The sequence below is a fragment of the Schistocerca nitens genome, chromosome 10 (assembly GCF_023898315.1).
Source record: "Schistocerca nitens isolate TAMUIC-IGC-003100 chromosome 10, iqSchNite1.1, whole genome shotgun sequence".
In the NCBI taxonomy this organism is placed as follows: Eukaryota; Metazoa; Arthropoda; class Insecta; order Orthoptera; family Acrididae; genus Schistocerca; species Schistocerca nitens.
In genome coordinates this window covers 215,320,229-215,340,613 of record NC_064623.1, presented here as the reverse complement: position 1 = coordinate 215,340,613, position 20,385 = coordinate 215,320,229, and the positions used below count along the sequence as shown (strand labels likewise).

Sequence of the window (20,385 nt, the reverse complement as noted above, 5' to 3'; positions counted from 1 at the left end):
CTGTTTCACTTTACACTTAAATGTGATATTGGGTAGTGCATTACTACTAACATCACACCAAAATCCATAAGTACCTTTCTGCCTCATCGGCAAAGTTCACGTCTCTTTGTTTTATGCAACACAAAAATATTTATGCCAAATACCATAGTGCCACATGAATGAATTCCATCCATCTCTGTACCTGATTCTTCCTATAACAATAAAAACAAATGTGGCTAAGTATAAAATGCTAGGCAGGCAAATGACACTTGATTTTAGTTCTGGATAATGCTATGTACGAGAAGAAAAAAAAAACTATGTTACTCGTGTTATGAAAATCGAAATATGAAAATATGACGTTTTAAAAAGTTTTGCTTTAAGGCCTCACCAAGCATAATTTTAGAGTGGAACAAGGTAATCCATCATGTTCTACACTAGAGAAATACAGTGTGACTGATTATGATATTGACAGGCTAATATTGCTTTCCATTAAATTTTATATAAACTTATTGAGATTCTGCACAAAAAACTAATTTTCGAGGAGGGCTGCTATATTTACCGATTGGAACTTTGGTGTCAAGGCTCACAAAAACATGTATAGAGTTTATTTCCTCCCTTTTCCCCTCCTCCCCCCCCCCCCCCTCCTATTTTAGGTTTGACGAGATCTTTAATGCGGTGTACCACTTAGACTGCATATTTTTATAATACGCAAATATATGTTCATAATGCTCCGAATACAAGATGTAAACTCGGAACATGGCCAACCAAAGAAAATAATGGAGAAGGTTCCACTCACAGAGAGGAAAGATCGGTATCTCGAATATACGATTTTTGCTCCAAAATAAAATTATAAATCAAATAACTAAAGATTTCTGTCATCAGAAGATAGAAACATGTGTTTTCATACGCAAAAATAATTATAGATCCTTGATCGCGAATGAAAACCTGATCTTGCAACAAAATAAAATTATTTCTCAAAATACATGAGATTTAGAGTACAAAACGCACGTGCCACCACATTTGTAACTTAATTGTTCTGTAAAAATAAAGAAAATACTCGTTCTGATAAAAGTCATAGATTAAGCTGCACTTGTCGACCACTGAAGTTCTGTAACTGTACCGCACTTTGCAAGGCAGAATGGACCCTCAAATTAACCATTTCCACATATTAATTACCTGAATTACTCATTAAAATTACACATAATGTGCTTATTGACTCTACTGACCATGCATTAAAAATGTGTAAAGATTTGTTCTATAACACTGCAAAACACGTGTGGACACTATTTGTGATACAACTTACATCTTAAAGTGCACTTTTATGAAGAATAATTTAATCTTTGTACACAAGATACAGTGTTATTCCCATGTCTAAATTATCTGTATTTTTGTCAGATAGTTCGTCTTAGTTCGGCTACAACTGAGTCAAAATCAGACATTATATTGACCCGCCATGCTATGGTATCAACTTCATCTTTCAGTGCAAAGCGTTTGACATCCTCTTCTAACAAACACTGGAGACCACACGACACTTCACCTCCTGTACATCGTCACTTTACACCAAAATTATAACAGATTTCTCCATACATCATTATTTTTACAGGAAATTGTAATAAATTATCATATACGTGGCAAATACATTGTGGTTTGTATTGGTGCAATAATGGTCAGTTGATATGATTGGCTGCCATTACCATGATACCACTGGGTGGTGCAGTGATTGTCACTGATACAAACAGTGGAGTCTCTAACATACCCACTTGTCTGCAGTCAGTTACATAACTGTAAGAGTACAGACTATTTAAAATAATCACATTTGCACGTAACATTGTGATAGGAGCAGCATGTGGAAACACACACACGCACACACACACACACACACACACACACACACACACACACACACACACAAACAAACAAACACAAAAGTACCATGTGTTGTCTAACATTGACGAGAGGTTCAGGCTGTAACTCAAATTACTCAATGAAACTCCTTTTTTCATGTGATCTAACTATATATATTCACTCATCATTTAAAAAGAACATCAGAATTTGATTGACTCTTTTGCTGAATGGTACAAATCTGCCATATTACTGTCAGAAACTGACAACAACAACGACTACTTCAACTCTCTGCAACTCGTATAAAACCAACCACAACCTGAGGCCTCATACTGTCCCTTGGACAGATGAATGGGACTTACCGCTGAATTTTAAAATGTTACAGGTTTAATTTATCTTTATTTACATTGAGGAATTTAACATTCATAAAGTTTTAAGTACGACAGTATATTCTGCATAAAAGAATGACACATCTAAGAGAAAGATTTTTGTTAAACAAAATTTACATATACAAAATTTCGTAAGATTTGGTTTTAACAACGATACAAAAAATATACAAATTACGAATAAAATTACTTAGTTACTACCCCGTGCAGATGTTCTAATGTCGAAATACTATTGGTTTAGAGGTTAAGATATTTTAAAAATCGTTTTGAAACTTATGAATGCTTTAACTGTTTCATTTGAACAATTGACTCTGCATTTTACAAAATTTTATAGAAACTTTTATTTGAAAATACTTCGTACTAGGTAACAAAATTGCATTAGGCCTACATGAACTAACGTTTGTTTGCCTGGAACTGAAACGATTGAATTGACTGAAGAGAAACATGTCTGGACCAAGTTTGACTTTGTAAAATTGTAATTTGCATAAGAAGAGAGATGACGAGCTTCGTCTTGTGCAGGTTATAATATTACTTCGGACGATGTTAAACAGTGATTAATATGTTGAAAGAAAGAAAGAATCTGACATATGCAACAACATAAAAATTACGATATTTCGCGTACTTCTCGAGAAACCTGTGTGCCCGTTTCTTTATGAATTTTCTTTTAGTGGCCTCAATTGGCCAGTTTCATCTGAAACTACAGGTGTCACCAAAGATGTAGCTGGCAATGCTGATCACTGTTGTTCCCTCAAGGCTGCTGGTGTCACCTCTGACACAGACTTTTTTGTTGCAAGGCCATTTGTTGCTATTGTATGGTCACGTCTGTTGATAGTGTCAGTCCTCTCGATATTCCAGTAAATGTAATTTCGTTGATTTCATCTCGTAGCACTGTGCTCTCTGCAGCCTTGTCACGACTGTGGTACACATCTCATTCGCTCAGCAGAAAGCTCAGTATCAGTGCACACTAAGTACAAGTCCAGTATATACCTACATCTACGTCTTCATATGTACTCTGCAATACACCGTTCAGTACGTGAGGATACCTTGTGTCACTGGCCACTCAGTTTCCTGCCCCACTCGCAGATAGGGCAAGGGAAAAACGATTCTCTGTTTGTCTCCGTTTGAGTTCTAATTTCTCGTATCTTTGTGCTCCTCACTCAAAATGTACATTGGCAATAGTACGGTCGCTCTACAATCAGCTTCAAATGCCGGTTCTCTAGATTTTCTCGAAAAGAAAATCGCCTTCTCTCCAAGCATTCTCATTTGAGTTCGTGAAGCATCTGCCTAACTCTTGTGTATTGGTCAAACCTACCCGTAACAAATCTAGCAGCCCACCTTTGAAATGCTTCTATATCTTCCTCTAATCTGATCTGGTGGAGACCCCAAGCACTCGAGCAGTACTCGAAAACAGGGCGCACTAGTGTTGTTTATGTAGTTTCCTTTACAGATGAACTACACTTTCCTAAAATTCTCGCAGTGAACCTACGTCAACCATTTGCCTTCCCTACTACCAGCCTGGCATGCTCATTCCATTTCACATAGCTTTGCAAGAGATACACTACTGGCCATCAAAATTGCTACACCAAGAAGAAATGCAGATGATAAACGGGTATTCATTGGACAAATATATTATACTAGAACTGACATGTGATTACATTTTCACGCAATTTGAGTGCATAGATCCTGAGAAATCAGTACCCAGAACAACCACCTCTGGCCGTAATAACGGCCTTGATACGCCTGGGCATTGAGTCAAACAGAGCTTGGATGGCGTGTACAGGTACAGCTGCCCATGCAGCTTCAACACGATACCACAGTTCATCAAGAGTAGTGACTGGCGTATTGTGACGAGCCAGTTGCTCTGTCACCATGGACCAGACGTTTTCAATTGGTTAGAGATCTGGAGAATGTGCTGGCCAGGGCAGCAGTAGAACATTTTCTGTATCCAGAAAGGCCCGTACAGGACCTACAACATGCGGCCGTGCATTATCCTGCTGAAATTTAGGGTTTTCCAGGGATCGAATGAAGGGTAGAGCCACAGGTCGTAACAGATCTGAAATGTAAGGTCCAGTGTTCAAAGTGCCGTCAATGCGAACAAGAGGTGACCGAGACGTGTAACCAATGGCACCCCATTCCATCACGCCGGGTGATACGCCAGTATGGCGATGACGAATACACGCTTCCAATGTGCGTTCCCCGTGATGTCGCCAAACACGGATGCGACCATCATGATGCTGTAAACAGAACCTGGATTCATCCGAAAAAAATGACGTTTTGCCATTCGTGCACCCAGGTTCGTCGTCGAGTACACCATCGCAGGCGCTCGTCTGTGATGGAGCGTCAAGGGTAACCGCAGCCATGGTCTCCGAGCTGATAGTCCATGCTGCTGCAAACGTCGTCTAATTGTTCGTGCAGACGGTTGTTGTCTTGAAACGTCCCCATCTGTTGACTCAGGGATCGAGACGCGGCTGCACGATCCGTTACAGCCATGCGGATAAGATGCCTGTCATCTCGACTGCTAGTGGTACGAGGCCGTTGGAATCCAGCACGTCGTTCCGTATTACCCTCCCGAACCCACCGATTCCATATTCTGCTAACAGTCATTGGATCTCGACCAACGCGAGCAACAATGTCGCGATACGATAAACCGCAATCGCGATAGGCTACAATCCGACCTTGATCAAAGTCGGAAACGTGATGGTACGCATTTCTCCTCCTTACACGAGGCATCACAACAACGTTTGCCGGCCGAAGTGGCCGTGCGGTTAAAGGCGCTGCAGTCTGGAACCGCAAGACCGCTACGGTCGCAGGTTCGAATCCTGCCTCGGGCATGGATGTTTGTGATGTCCTTAGGTTAGTTAGGTTTAGGTAGTTCTAAGTTCTAGGGGACTAATGACCTCAGAAGTTGAGTCCCATAGTGCTTAGAGCCATTTGAACCATTTTGAACAACAACGTTTCACCAGGCAACGCCGGTTAACTGGTGTTTGTGTATGAGAAATCGGTTGGAAACTTTCCTCATGTCAGCACGTTGTAGGTGTCGCCACCGGAGCCAACCTTGTGTGAATGCTCTGAAGAGCTAATCATTTACATATCACAGCATCTTGTTCCTGTCAGTTAAATTTCGCGTCTGCAACACGTCATGTTCATGGTGTAGCAATTTTAATGGCCAGTAGTGTATTTAATCGATTTGGTTGTGTCAAGCTGCGCCCCGCCAAATTCAAACGTTATGCGACTGTTTTTCCTATTCATCCACATTAACTTACATTAAGTTTTAATAGGCTGTAGTGTAAATTTTTTTTACTGCATCATTGCATTGTTAGCTATAGTTGAGATTGAGGTCTTCTGATATCTGTCGAAGATTGACTTCAGTTGCTATGTAAGACCATGTCAACTGCATATTGAGTATTTTGGTCGTTATTTTGTAGTGTATTAATGCCGAGTCTCGTGGCGATAACATTGAATAAAATTCTCTCGGGTTTCCAGCCGCATCAATTGCTTCAAACTACACAAGCTTTCGGCCAAGCACTCCTTGGCCATTGCCAGTGGGCTGCTGGTGCGCCCTTATATACGCTAGCTGCCGGCAGTGACGTCATTTTCTTCTTCTTCTGTAGTGGTCAATCCGAGGATTGGTTTGCAACAGCTACAATGGCAGCTTGTCTCCGTTCTGTGCGTCTTTCAGCTTTTCTCTTCATTTCTTTATAGGTGTTGCATCCCACATCTTTCACGATTTGATCCACGTACCTCAGTCGTGGTCTTCCTCTTGGTCTTTTTCCCTCGTGACGTCACTGCGTATATAAGGGCGCACCAACAGCCCACTGGCAGTCATACCACTTGACAATGGCCAAGGAGTGCTCGGCCGAAAGCTTGTGTAGTTTGAAGCAATTGACGCGGTTGGAAACGCGGGAACATTTTATTTTATAGTAGTTCGTAATTGATGAAGGTAGGTGGTGCGATGTTCCACTGCTTTTTTACTGTGCTGTCAAGTGACTAAGTAAAGTCTGATTGGGAGCTAAGACTTCCTATTATTCAAGCTTGCTAACCTTACTGTTTCAACACACTCGGCAAACTCTTGTGATCGAACTTTTTTCTGAAAGTGCTGCAGTTGCTGCTGGAAGTTAAAGAGTACTAGTCCAACATCCAACTCTCGAACTAAATGTGAGGCTTCTTGTTAACAACATCTGATATGTTGTACAACAACTGTTCATTACAAAGTTGTTACATTATTTGGAACATCGCAAATCATTGATAAGGACAGAGTCAAAAGACGGCCTGTCTTAATTAACAGTTTCCAATTGAGAGAATCTACACTAGTTTTTCCTCATAGGCATTGTCACGGCAGCTCTTTCTCTATCGGTCGCACGTCTCGAAGGCAGGACCTCAAGACAAGAAATAAACCGCCCTACCAGCAGATACTGCGAGAGTGGTACGATGTTTCATCATCATTCTGGCTTGCAGATATGCTGCGCCCACCCATCTCGTGATACATGTGCATAAATAAAACATACATCCAAACAATAAATTGTCTAATACATTACGAAAATAAACCTTTTATGGTGGCGATCAGTCATTTGTAGGTTCGAAAAATGCTTCTGCAACACGTCATGCCGTAAAATTACATGATACACTACTGTGGTAGGACATACCCTTGTAGATTGCCTGCTTGTATGATATTGAATCTTGAGAGCTTTGATGGGAAAGATACTATTATGGACAGCTTTTTGAGGAAATTGTCCGTGTGTTTATCTTAGGATTTATCTATTGTCGTTTGTGTTAGAATTTTTTCCGTGGGCTTTTCAATAGGCCGTATCTTATAATAAACTCTGTCCCAGCCTAAAACGACCAGTTAGTGCGTTTAAATCGACTGAGGGTGGTGGTGATGTCAAGTATTCTAATGATCTGCATTTCTGCCAATTCTGTTTTTTAACCCAAATCGGTGTGCTCAATTGGTGGGATTGTTAGTTAATGGCGTTTGGACTCTGAAAGCCTCCGTTGGTGTGACCAAGCAATCCTTGTTGTCGCAAATGGTTCAAATGGCTCTGAGTACTAGGGGGCTTAACTTCTGAGGTCATCAGTCCCCTAGTTAGAACTACTTAAACCTAACTAACCTAAGAACATAACACACATCCATGCCCGAGGCAGGATTCGAACCTGCGACCGTAGCGGTCGCGCGGTTCCATACTGTAGCGCCTAGAACCGCTCGGCCACTCCGGCCGGCTGTTTTCGCATTGCATTTGGTGTTTCTGATAAGGGATGCATCACTAGGCACAAAAACTTATCAACCTGTGCTTCATTGGTGTTGTAATAGATTTTCAGAGCTACTGTCAGAAGAACTCTCTGTTATCTCCCAAATTCAACGTTGAAGTTTCTTTGCAGGCGCAAACATTACATTGTCGTGGACAAAATGAAGGTGGTTGAGATATTTTCCATTTTGTCCTTTGTTTTCTTCTGAATGATTTTGGTAAGGATAGACAGTTATCATTCGTGTGATATACTGTGTTCCCCACTGTAGAATTTTCGTTAGTTTTCATCCTGTCCTTACAGAAAATGCTATCTTATCGTGATGTTATCAGATTAGCCGACATGTATGTTTGTGTAAATCATCATAAAGGTTTTCTACCTTTTCACCATAATGGGAGCTTGTTGTTGCATAAACATGATCGATTCACGTAGAATTTCCTTTGTTAACTTTGAAAATAATTCTTCTTTCTGTGTTTCCATTGTTGTTTCTTAACTGCCCTTGTGAGAAGGTATATGTCGTGCTGTTGATTGTATTTGATTTCATTTTTCTCGTCACAGTATTGATAACCCTACCACATCCCATGTGATCATGTGTAATTCCACTTCCAAATTCACCAATGTTTCATTGATTCCTGGACTTGCGCAATTTATTGTTCCTAAGTAGAGGAACAGTTTTGTTTCTAATGGTCATTTTGTTGTGTCGTGAGTCAAGCATGTAATTAGATACGGACGCAGTAGTAATTAGGTTACTCCATGGTGTGAGACAGGTGCCCAAATTTCATTTGCCGCTGCTTGCAGTGTTCATACACCTGTGCTTGAAAACTAACACCCCATGAACTCGCACAAGCCACTAAGGGTTTACGTCATCCTACCCGTGGTATACTCGTCTGCCAGGATGCAAAATTGTTCGCAATACGCAGAAACTGTCCTAAACTGTGTAGAAATATGCTCACAGCAGTCTCAGCACATGTCGAAGTCCCACTAAATCTTGGAGCCTGGAATCAGCATTATCAAGCTGAATGCTGCACACGTGTCTGTTGAGTCCTCAGGCCAATATTGTCATTTAGATGAATAGGGAACAGGAATAATTTCTAAATTGTGTGACACACACACACACACACACACACACAATGTCCCAAGCTTTTAGGATCAGAATTAGAGAGGTAGTAAGAGTTCTTCGTGGCCGGGAAACAATTGTCAGAAATGAATGTTTAGTTTTTTAGTTGGCATAAACAACTTACTCCCTATAGCTCCGACTTAACTGATAACTGTTGTAAAATGAAGACTGCTAGGCTCAATATATACATTACAGCTCTGTGTAAAATTTTGTTGCAGTCTCTCATAGTTGTTTACTTGACAGAGTCTTGAACCTGGGTTAATGCCCTTGCCAGTTGAGCTAAGATGGCACAACCCACAGCCCACCGGACAGTATGCTTCAGCCAGTACCTCTCTCTTCCGAACTTCAGTGATCTGCCCCATAACTTGCAGGGTTAGCACTCGTCAAGATAAAATATTGGAGAGCAGTGGCTGGCGTACAACATAGGGGAGTGTTCCGAGAATGAATTACTCTGCAGCAGAGTGTGCGCTGATTTGAAACTTCCTGGTGGCAGACTGAAACCCTTTGCCAGACTGGTACTCGAAATTGGAACCATGCGCTTGAGAACAATGCTCTTGTAATCTGAGTCAGTACTGTAGGTTGACTAATGGGTCAGAAAAACACTAATTTGCTGGGGCCAGAGAGTATGGGGCAAAGCCTAGACTGATACGTACTGTCTCTTTAATGAAGCGAGCTACAGCATTCCAAGTGGAGTTATTTACTATCAGGGTATGCCAGAGGAGAATCTACGTATGTGCTACATGCTTCATAGCATATACATTCAGTCAGACAGCCAAATAGCTCTGAAATTTCTATCATTCCCTGAAGCGAGATCAAAATGCCACAGAAAGCAAGAAATCCCTTCTGAGGCTAGAGAAAAACAAGAAGGTCAATCTGCTTTAGGTCCCTGTTCACTCGTGTGTGGATGATAACGTAAAAACTGATAAGCTGTTCACGACTGGAGCAACGACCACATTTGTTGTACTGGAACCTATCCCAACTATCACTATGGTCATCATAAATACTGAACTACACTGCTGGATCAGAAGGTAGCATGTAGACCTTTGGACAAAGACCCAAAATAAAGCATTTCAAGCTAATGATGTGAAAACCATGTTTAAAGAGTATATCTCCAATCCTGGGCTTGGACAGGAGGCAGATTAAACTTGCTGTAAGTTTGACTGACCGTGGGAACTTCAAGAAACATCTATACACGATGGTAATAGAGAAAACAACCCTAAGTATGTGGAGAGGTGGATGAAATCTCACCACATTTAATCCATTGCGAAGCACTGAAGGCCATAAAGCACAAATATTTGGGTCATTAGTTCCTGAAAAGACCTAGTAAAGATGTTACTACTGTTTAGATGTACTGGCTTGCATTAATGCAATGGCAGGGAGAGACACCGCACAGTAAAGTTAGTTTCGGTGTGGGTAATGGGGGGGGGGGGGGGAAATCAAGTGCTGTTTTGACTCCCTGATTAAATAAAATCAATCGCCTGGGCCATATAGGGTCGACTCATGAGCCTTCCACCATGCTTGAATTCTATCACAGCCCCTAGACTTTCGCTAAGCTATCACTCTGCAGTATCCTTTGTTCCAGGAGTGCCTGTCCCACAAGTATGTGGGAGGACTTCTTTGAAATTTCAAAGGAAGCGGAGAGCACTAGCAGAAATAAAGGTACGAATGCTGTTCGTGAGTTGTGCAGGAATAGCTCAGTCAGTAACATCATTGCCTGCGATGGGTGAGATTGTGGGTTCGAGTCTCAGTCTGGCACACAATTTAATCTTTCAGGATATTTCAAAACAGCAGCCACTTAGCTGTTGACTGGATTCCTGTTGTGTAGTTAGATTGGCAGCTAGGGTCCTACCACCCCACTTCATTTTCTGCTGGTGTTTTGTACACATATGACTTCACATAACTCAAAGACAGCAACAAGTACACTTTCCATTTGTTGTGGCCACGAACGCCAGCCGAGGCAACGTCACTCGATTATTTCAGTGACTGTTGACTTAAGGGTAGTAGGAAGGCCATCAGAAAAGAACTCTAACACACGCCAACACTACCAGCTAGTGGAATGTCTGGAAATAAACTCATACAGTATGCATTAAAGTTCTTTGGTCACTATTAGAAAATTGTTAGGTATGATATGACAGGGATTCGGATTCGTGTTGTTTGACTTAGCAATATCATCGCTATCATTGAATTTGATGCAAGTAACTTTTATGAATACTCTCTTGATATATTTCTAAAGTCATCGGGAAGGAAAATGAATCAAATACATGTGATGAACCATTACGCCACTCGCTTATAACTTTATCGGGAGATTCCCGGCGGTGTCAGGGATTTTCACCTGCCTCAAGATGACTGGGTGTTTGTGTTATCCTCATCATTTCATCATCATACATGAAAGTGGCGAGATTGGACTGAGCAAACGTTGGGAATTTTTACGGGTGCTGATAAGCGCAGTTGAGCGCCCCACAAACCAAACATCATCATCATCATCATCAGAGTGTGCTGTGTACATTGAATTCATATCTGTCTTATAGGACGTTTGAGTATACATCGTATGTCAATATAATTTTTTATTTGTAATATTGTCTGTTGTAACAAAGCGTTCTGACACATTTTTTTCAGTGTTTATGAAGTGTTATCCCTATTGACGTGGAGGACGACAGCAGTACCAATGCAGAGTTGGACTGGCTGCAAGGACGGCCAACACAGTGCAGTGCCTCCCTCAGCAGGCAGCATTCTCCGGGCGTGAAAGAGTTACACGACATCCAGCGCACAGGCGCATCATCTACAAGAAGACATTTGCAGGACCTGAAGGGGCACAGACATGGTGGACAGTCTAGCATTAAAAGGTTTTCGCTTTGCTTTTCGTATTTAACCAAATATAACATTGATGATGATAATTCATGGCAATGTTTGCCGACAAGATAAAGAATGCAACCTTTTAACACTAGATTGCGTACTCACGGCAGTTCCCCTTGGCCGTTTTTTTGGTACGACTTGGGAAGAGAGAAAAATTAATGAATGATCGACGATGCGTCGGTTCTCGATTGTGTTTAGGAGACGTACGGATTGATTGCGTGAAAATATTTTCTCAAATGACCTCTTAACCCGGATTGCTTTCACGCAATCAGACTCTTCAATGAAATTACCTAAGGGACCTGTTTGAATAATAAAAAAAATGCAAAACAGTGAAATTTTGTAAAAAAAGTTGTCAGATCGGAAATTGAACACATTAATGGTCTCCCAAATACAATCGAGACACCGCGATAAAGAGCGAACCTGTAACAAAGTTCATTTAAACATAAACATTATTTGTGGTCAATTTAAAGAAAAGAATAAGCATAGATTTTCTGTACAGTGAAACATCAATATATTCTCAAAGAACAAAGGCGTTAAACTATAAACATTAACAAATTTACAATGAATACAAAACTTACATTTTTATGTTTTTCTCATACATGGAGCAGTCCAACAATCGCTGCTTTTGTATGTGTGATATTTTGTAAAAATTAAATGTCCTGGCGTGCGCGTAAGTATTTTTTTTATCGTCACAAGGTTTACAAAAGCGTTTTCTTTCTTGATGATAACGTGGTTTTTCACACTAAATGAAATATAACTTGTAGCGGTGCTACACAACACGTCTTAACAAGTCGGCGACCAAACATCAAAGTTAATGAAGTACATGTTAACATATCGGCGACCAGAAGTACAACTAACTATAAAGACTCTAGAATTTTCCTAACAAATGATAAATTGTTCTTTCTTCTGTTTCGCAGCTTCTTGCTATCAAGCGCTGCGGCAATGATTTTGAATATCTGCGCCCAGCGAGTCATAGTGTTTAAAAGTACCTTTTAAACGCTGGCCGCGCGTCTTGGTATAGGCGCACGTTATAAACAGATTTCGTTTCTTTACTCTCGCGTTGTCATGCTTAGTATCATTACAAACTACAGCTCGATGGCTGTCCTTTTCTCATATGCAAAATGTCTGAAATCCAATAATATCACATTGCTTCCCGCGTGAGGAGCGATGACTCCGTCAGGATCATCGCGACTCACGCGTAGTCGTGATATTATTGCTTTCGTGAAACAAGTTAGTATTACTTGCAAAACTTCTTTACAATAGATTTTACACACTACATCAGGCAAAGTGGTTAACATACAGAGTATCAGGTAAGTATATTCGTACGACTGAAATTGATAGTAACTTGTCCATAGGGTAACTACATGACAATTGAACTGTGCTCTTTCTAATGTATTGTACAAGGATAACAAATGTTCATTTCTCGGTAAAAGAAATTAAGATAAAGATACACATACATAGATACATTATACATGGCATAATAAAATTAAAAAATAACAAAGAAATAAATTACTTGACTTCGCAGGAAGTCTGGGTGCTGTGTGCACTCGTGGAAAAAAATATGTTACAAAAAATTGACATTCTTGTTTTTCAATGACATATTACAGGAATATTTTTGTCGTTTTTTCGTCGAAGATTTCTTGCAGTAAATACGTAGCACTTTACTTATTTGTGGCTTTCATGACCTAAAAAAAAAATGTTTCACTACACTTGGGTAGGTATGAGTTGCACTGGGAGTGGTAGAACTTCGGGTATAAATGATAGCACTGTACCTGAGTGGGGAAATTGATTACACTTTCACAGTGGAGGAAAAGTAGGGCATCACTTTCACTGTGGAAGTTGGAGTAGCTGTCGGGGTGTGATGTTGCGTTGGAAATACGTCGTGGGTGAGGAACTGGAAGATTGGTTCTGCAACATGTTGAGCCGTATGGTTCAAAAATGGTTCAAATGGCTCTGAGCACTATGGGACTCAACTGCTGTGGTCATAAGTCCCCTAGAACTTAGAACTACTTAAACCTAACTAACCTAAGGACAGCACACAACACCCAGCCATCACGAGGCAGAGAAAATCCCTGACCCCGCCGGGAATCGAACCCGGGAACCCGGGCGTGGGAAGCGAGAACGCTACCGCACGACCACGAGATGCGGGCGTGAGCCGTATGGTGGCGGTCTCTATTTCACTTGACACATGTCCGTGCTTCCATTTATGTTTTCGTACATGAAAAATACAGAAAAAAAATCTGTATTAGAATGTGCTTACTTACTAATAACTTAGTCTAAAAGAAAATTGGATTAGTTAAGGATAACAATTGTTTATGTACATAAGATCTCATTCTCTTAGGAACGCTTAGTTCTCATATTTATCTATTTTTCTGGTTTTATTTGGTTGGACACGTTTTCGTCATTACTCGGCCTGGTCAGTAAATTCGGTAGCGAATGTCAAATTCGAGCTTAAGACTCTTACCATTAGTGTCTTTATAATTTCACAAGGTATATGAGTGCTTAATTCATTGCTATATCATATTTTATTTTGAATGCATTTCAAACACATTTGGCATCCGCGCTCGTTGTGCAAAGAAAAATGGATTGTTGAGCGCTCAGCGTACACAGTGTTACGTCCGTTGGTCACAATCACGTGATAATAACTTGACAGTTCCACAACGTTAGCAGCAGTATTCTGCGAGAAGCAGAGCGTTTGGTGTCTACTGGTAGTGGTGTGAGTTTTTATACAGTTTTTCATCGACTCTAGATTACGGAAGCAGCCAGATGCGGCGACTCCCGCAGCTGTTTCGAAGAATGTGTCCGTGGAAAGGCGTACAGTACCGTTTGTGGTAAGTACAACACTTACTCACTTTCACTCTTCGGCTTTCTACATCGTGGTACAAGTACTTATAACATTACTTCACACGCGGTAGTTCACAGGTGTCCTTGGAGTTATCACCTTTTCAGTTCACACGTTATTATTAATTCGTGTTCACATTTATTTGATCGTCATCTTAAGGTTCACACGCACCACTTTTATACGTGTCCATTAATTACTTGTCTATAGTCGGTGTTGACAGATGTGAGAATTACCGAACAATCAGTTTAATAAGCCACAGCTGCAAAATACTAACACGAATTCTTTACAGACGAATGGAAAAACTAGTAGAAGCCGACCTCGGGGAAGATCAGTTTGGATTCCGTAGAAATACTGGGACACGTGAGGCAATACTGACCTTACGACTTACCTTAGAAGAAAGATTAAGGAAAGGCAAACCTACGTTTCTAGCATTTGTAGACTTACAGAAAGCTTTTGACAATGTTGACTGGAATACTCTCTTTCAAATTCTAAAGGTGGCGGGGGTAAAATACAGGGAGCGAAAGGCTATTTACAATTTGTACAGAAACCAGACGGCAGTTATAAGAGTCGAGGGACATGAAAAGGAAGCAGTGGTTGGGAAGGGAGTAAGACAGGGTTGTAGCCTCTCCCCGATGTTATTCAATCTGTATATTGAGCAAGCAGTAAAGGAAACAAAAGAAAAATTCGGAGTAGGTATTAAAATCCATGGAGAAGAAATAAAAACTTTGAGGTTCGCCGATGACATTGTAATTCTGTCAGAGACAGCAAAGGACTTGGAAGAGCAGTTGAATGGAATGGATGGTGTCTTGAAGGGAGGATATAAGATGAACATCAACAAAAGCAAAACGAGGATAATGGAATGTAGTCGAATTAAGTCGGGTGATGTTGAGGGTATTAGATTAGGAAATGAGACACTTAAAGTAGTAAAGGAGTTTTGCTATTTGGGGAGCAAAATAACTGATGATGGTCGAAGTAGAGAGGATATAAAATGTAGACTGGCAATGGCAAGGAAAGCGTTTCTGAAGAAGAGAAATTTGTTAACATCGAGTATAGATTTAAGTGTCAGGAAGTCTTTTCTGAAAGTATTGGTATGGAGTGTAGCCATGTATGGAAGTGAAACATGGACGATAAATAGTTTGGACAAGAAGAGAATAGAAGCTTTCGAAATGTGGTGCTACAGAAGAATGCTGAAGATTAGATGGGTAGATCACATAACTAATGAGGAGGTACTGAACAGGATTGGGGAGAAGAGGAGTTTGTGGCACAACTTGACCAGAAGAAGGGATCGGTTGGTAGGACATGTTCTGAGGCATCAAGGGATCACCAATTTAGTATTGGAGGGCAGCGTGGAGGGTAAAAATCGTAGGGGGAGACCAAGAGATGCATACACTAAACAGATTCAGAAGGATGTAGGTTGCAGTAGGTACTGGGAGATGAAGAAGCTTGCACAGGATAGAGTAGCATGGAGAGCTGCATCAAACCAGTCTCAGGACTGAAGACCACAACAACAACAGTCGGTTCACACGCAGCAGCATATACGTGTCCATTTATTACTGACTGCATTATTACTAAAAAGTACAGTTAACATTTAGTATACATATCATGTCTAAAAATTATTTGCAAAGAAATACTTAGTCTCTGTGACTACAAGGCCGGACGAAAAGCGTGTCTCTTGTTCGTAGTTGTGCTTCCAAGGCACTTTAGGTTTACACTTTGTTCGAAATCTTGTTATTCTTTTCTTTTTACAATAGTTACTCTTTTCTGAAGTTCAGCTCTTTTATTTTCTCTCTATTACGTCGTTAGTTTGAAGACATAATCAATGTGGCTTCGTTTACGTGATGAACAGTTCGTGTTCAAACTACCATTAGGGAAATTAGGAAGCTTGGTGTTCCCTGTCGTGCAATTGCACATAACAAATCTTAATTGAACTCGCAATTTGCGGAGAATAAGCATAGCCCGTCGACAACCAATGTGTCACAACTATCCATTCGTATAGCCTGTATGTATCAATCATGCAACCAGCTCGTAAAATTCACTTCTCTACTGGATAAGGTAGGATGGTAAGGATACTGGTTAGAGGAAAACACAAAACACTTTTATGGAATGAAGAGATTTGAAGACACAGTGTTAATGACGTATGATATGATGAGCTTAACATAAATTATTATCACCTTAGTTTTTCATGACAAATAGTATAATTAAATCGATACAGTAGTTTCAGTGTCGTCTGATCCAGCTCTCTAAATAATTTTCTATGCGTATCTAAAATTACTTAAACCATGCATTAGCAGTGAACTGTGTCCGTTAACTATCTTCTGTTCCATGTATCGTAAAATTGGTTTTCTAAAAAAAAAATCGTCGTATCTCGAGGACCTGAAATAGATATTTCTAGTACTAAATTAGTTTATTTATAAATGATCTTTGTAAGTATTTCAGCTGCACTGTGCCGTAAAATTGTTATGAGCGTATACGGTTTTCTCCGTATTAAAATAAAATAATTGAGTTGCGCACTTCATTCCTGCTACCTGGATCGTTATTGACTTACTTGATTCTTATATGCTAAGCTGATGCTTTTTGCCTGCTGCGTTTCATAGGTGGTCTCATAAAATTTGTTGTCACACACTCCTTATGCATAACATAACATTTACCTCATTAGAGTAAGCGACCTTAATCATTTTTTTTTAACCTACGAGCAATCATTCTGGTCTGAATGATCATTTTAATTTATTTCATTCAAGAGGAGAGAGCTTTGCTATACTTAAAACTAGTGGTAGCAGGTGGCACTTAGCACGTCCCTACTATAATATTTATTTGTCAGCTCTTTCGGCTGTGGCCGTTCATGGCTCAATTAACTTAAAACTAACTTACATCTAAGGCAAATCTTGCTCTCCTACAATAAATGTGTTTTACTTAAGGTGCTCATATAAATTACTTATCTTGTTGTGGCAGGTCGACAGGGTGTTAGTCCTGTGCATTACTCTTACATACGTTGGTACTTCACACATAGTATGACAACTTATAGTGTGTGTATATTTTATTTTAGCAGCTTAACAGATATTTTCAATGGTTGACTCGGTATTTCTTCAAGTCTGCGTGATGAAACAACCCTTTTATTCGTCCAGATTCAGGGTCAGCTAGTAGATAGCAACCAATGTGCGGCTTTCTTAATATAATATATGGTCCTTCATACAAGTGCTTCCACTTGCGATTCTTATGATGAATCAAAGATGGTTTGAAGTGGGTCTTTAATAGCACTCGTTCATTTATACGATACGATAAGACTTTGCTAATGTGTTTGTCATGCGCCTTTTTTCTTAGGTTGGCATGAGTGGTTAAAGATATGAGAGCTTATTTGTTCCGCAACTTGCCCGTGGAGGCATAAAGAAGCTGCTAATGGTTTTCCGACTGGGGTGGAGCTGAAATGTCAGTTATTTTTACTTGACTAGTATGTTGCGACATACCAGGTCGAAAATTTGCGTTCGTATCCCATACGACTTGTGCATCTCTTGATTGCGTGTTATTTGACATCGCGTTTGGTGCTTGGTTCGCCTGTGTGTAGAAAATGGTCGGGTTTCCTTGGCTATTATGACCGGTGGTGTCAGGAAAAGCATGCGACGAATTGTCCTGACTATTGTTCCTGAACTGTTGGTTGGGATGGTGAGAAAATGTCACATTTTTCGGCTGTGCAAAATTCATTTGGTGAGAGGGAGTGAAGTGGCTCGCCTGACTGTACTGTTGTGGTCTGTTATAATTGTTCCATTTCTTTCCCTTGTGAAGATTTCCATTATTCGTATTGTTGTTCTGGTACTGGTAATCACCGTTGTGATTTATCGGTGAATTACCGTATTGATGCTGTGTGTTTTGATAAATCGGATTGTATCTATTCTGGTGTGGATATTTGTTATATTGTTTTCCATTATGGCGGTTGAAACTGTTATGATTTCCGTAAGGCTGAGCGTTTGGTTGTCCCGTGTTATGTTGGTACGACATTCCATTGACGCAATTTGTTATGTGCTGCTGCGGAGCGGGTGGTCCATTATAATTATTCCGCGCGCTAGCACGCACATCCTCATAGATCATATCCAAATTGTCAAGAACAGAAAGAAAGGCTTCTAGGTCTTCTTCACTCACATTAACTAGTTTTTCTCTTATTGACACAGGAAGTTTTGACTTTAAGATCATGATTACATCTTTGGTTGAAATGGGCGTGTCCCAATACTGAATTTTACGTAGATATTTTTCAAAATAACGTCTCAAACCTCCTCCTTTGGTGTTGAAAGGTTCGGCGTTGTAAACTTCCTTTCGGAGTCTTTGTTGTATACCTGAACTCCAGAATTTATCCAAAAAATGCTTTTCAAAATCTGCATAGGTGTGACATTTGTCTATAATTTCTGTACCCCAAATTGATCCTTCACCGTGTACATAGCCTAAGATGAACTGTATCCGCTGCCTGTCGTTCCATGATTCTGGAAAAGCGCCTGTGAATGATTTTAGAAATACCATTGGATGTATATTTCGTTTTTCAGGTATAAAAGGCTGAAAAAATCTGTGTTTTAGCACACTCTCGTCGCGCATTAGTTCAACGAGTGTTAGTTGATCGGCATGACTACGTGATGTGGAAGTTTCGTCACGCGTATTGTTTACTGTTGGTGAGAATTGACCTGACACTCGGGATATTGACGATTATCGTGTTCTGGCGGTAGCGAATACTCACTTTGATTGTCACCTTGCAATTCCGTAACTTGTCGTTTCAGTTGATCTATATCATTGCTTAGCTGACGTTTCCATTCCGGAAGATCGTGGCTAAATGCTCGTCTGATTTCACCTAATTCACTGGTTAAAGTGTCACCAGAAGTACCGGGAGCGGTTAAGATTTCTGCTGTCGCAGATTTAACCGTACCCTTTAGTTCAGCGTGTACCTTGCTGACAATGTACTGTTCTTTGGATTGCATCCACTCTTCAAATTCCCTATTAAGTGTATTGCATACCGATGTTGACATCTGCGATCTTTTTGTCAATATTGACATCGGATATTTGCTGAGCAAGGTCTTCGACTCGCTCGCCAACGTGGTTGACACTTTCTGTCAATAGGCTTACTCTCTTTGAAACATCACTGTAATGTTTCAAAGAGTCACTCGCAGTTGATTTACACACATCTATTTGGGCCTGCATATCTATGAACTTGCTACCAATATTGGTCTCGGCGGATTCCACCATCGAAAGAACACTATCAATTTTTGCGTGTACGCTTGCGTTTAGCTCGCTTGCGTAAGCAGTGGTAATGGCTTTAATTTTTTCCTCCACGGTGTCATTCGAATTTTTGATTTGTGCTTGGATGTCCTCTATCCTTGATTCTAAACTGCTGAACCTGCTGTCACTTTGATTTGCTAACTGATTGATTTGCGTTCCAAGATTGTCACTTTGGTTTGTTAACTGACTGATTTGCGTTCCAAGATTGTCACTTTGGTTTGTTAACTGACTGATTTGCGTTCCAAGATTGTCACTTTGGTTTGTTAACTGACTGATTTGCGTTCCAAGATTGTCACTTTGGTTTGTTAACTGACTGATTTGCGTTTCAATATTGTCACTTTGGTTTGTAAGCTGTGCCATGTTTGCTTCAAAACTGGTTTTCATATCAGCAAACAATTTTAGTATATCTGACAGCGAGCATTCACGTGACTGCGACGCGGTCTGTGGCGCCGACAGCTCACGTGTCGCTTCGTCGTCTGTTGTTCCCTCACTACGAGATTCAAGTTTGTTTACACCCGCGCGCGGTCTAAGTTGCCTTGGTTGCTCATCAGCCATCGTAAATTTAAAGTAGTTACACTGCACGAGCTAGAAAAGATAATTTTTTAATTATGATTTTCACTTGTCAGGTGCGCCAAGGATTTCGCGTCCTGATTTCTCAGATATTGCTTGTGCGTTATAAAAAAATTGAAACTCTGACACACGAAAATGTCAATATGGCAACGGGAGTGATAAAATAAATGAAAAACACTTATACAGCACTGAAACTGGCACAGATAGCGGCCATTGTGATTCACTTAAATGCACAACAATAGAAATTCTTCCTAACTATTTCTAACTATTGTAAGCGAAATGATGCGATAGAGGCGGATCTAATAGTA

General features: G+C 40.4%; 1 protein-coding gene across 6 annotated transcripts in view; it reads left to right on the top strand.

The window, feature by feature from the left end:
• The window catches only part of LOC126210400 (gastrula zinc finger protein XlCGF52.1-like), a 261,120-nt gene that overhangs the window by 199,171 nt on the left and 41,564 nt on the right, over nucleotides 1-20,385 (top strand). For 2 of the 6 annotated variants that reach the window (XM_049939636.1, XM_049939635.1), the window contains exon 7: nucleotides 11,179-11,501. The exons of 3 other annotated variants lie outside the window; for them this stretch is intronic. In XM_049939636.1, the coding sequence (XP_049795593.1) occupies nucleotides 11,179-11,305 (127 nt within the window). In that variant the 3' untranslated portion in view covers nucleotides 11,306-11,501. Of the gene's footprint in view, nucleotides 1-11,178; nucleotides 11,502-20,385 lie in introns of those variants that run through there. One more of the 6 variants, XR_007540659.1, reaches the window with a different exon arrangement.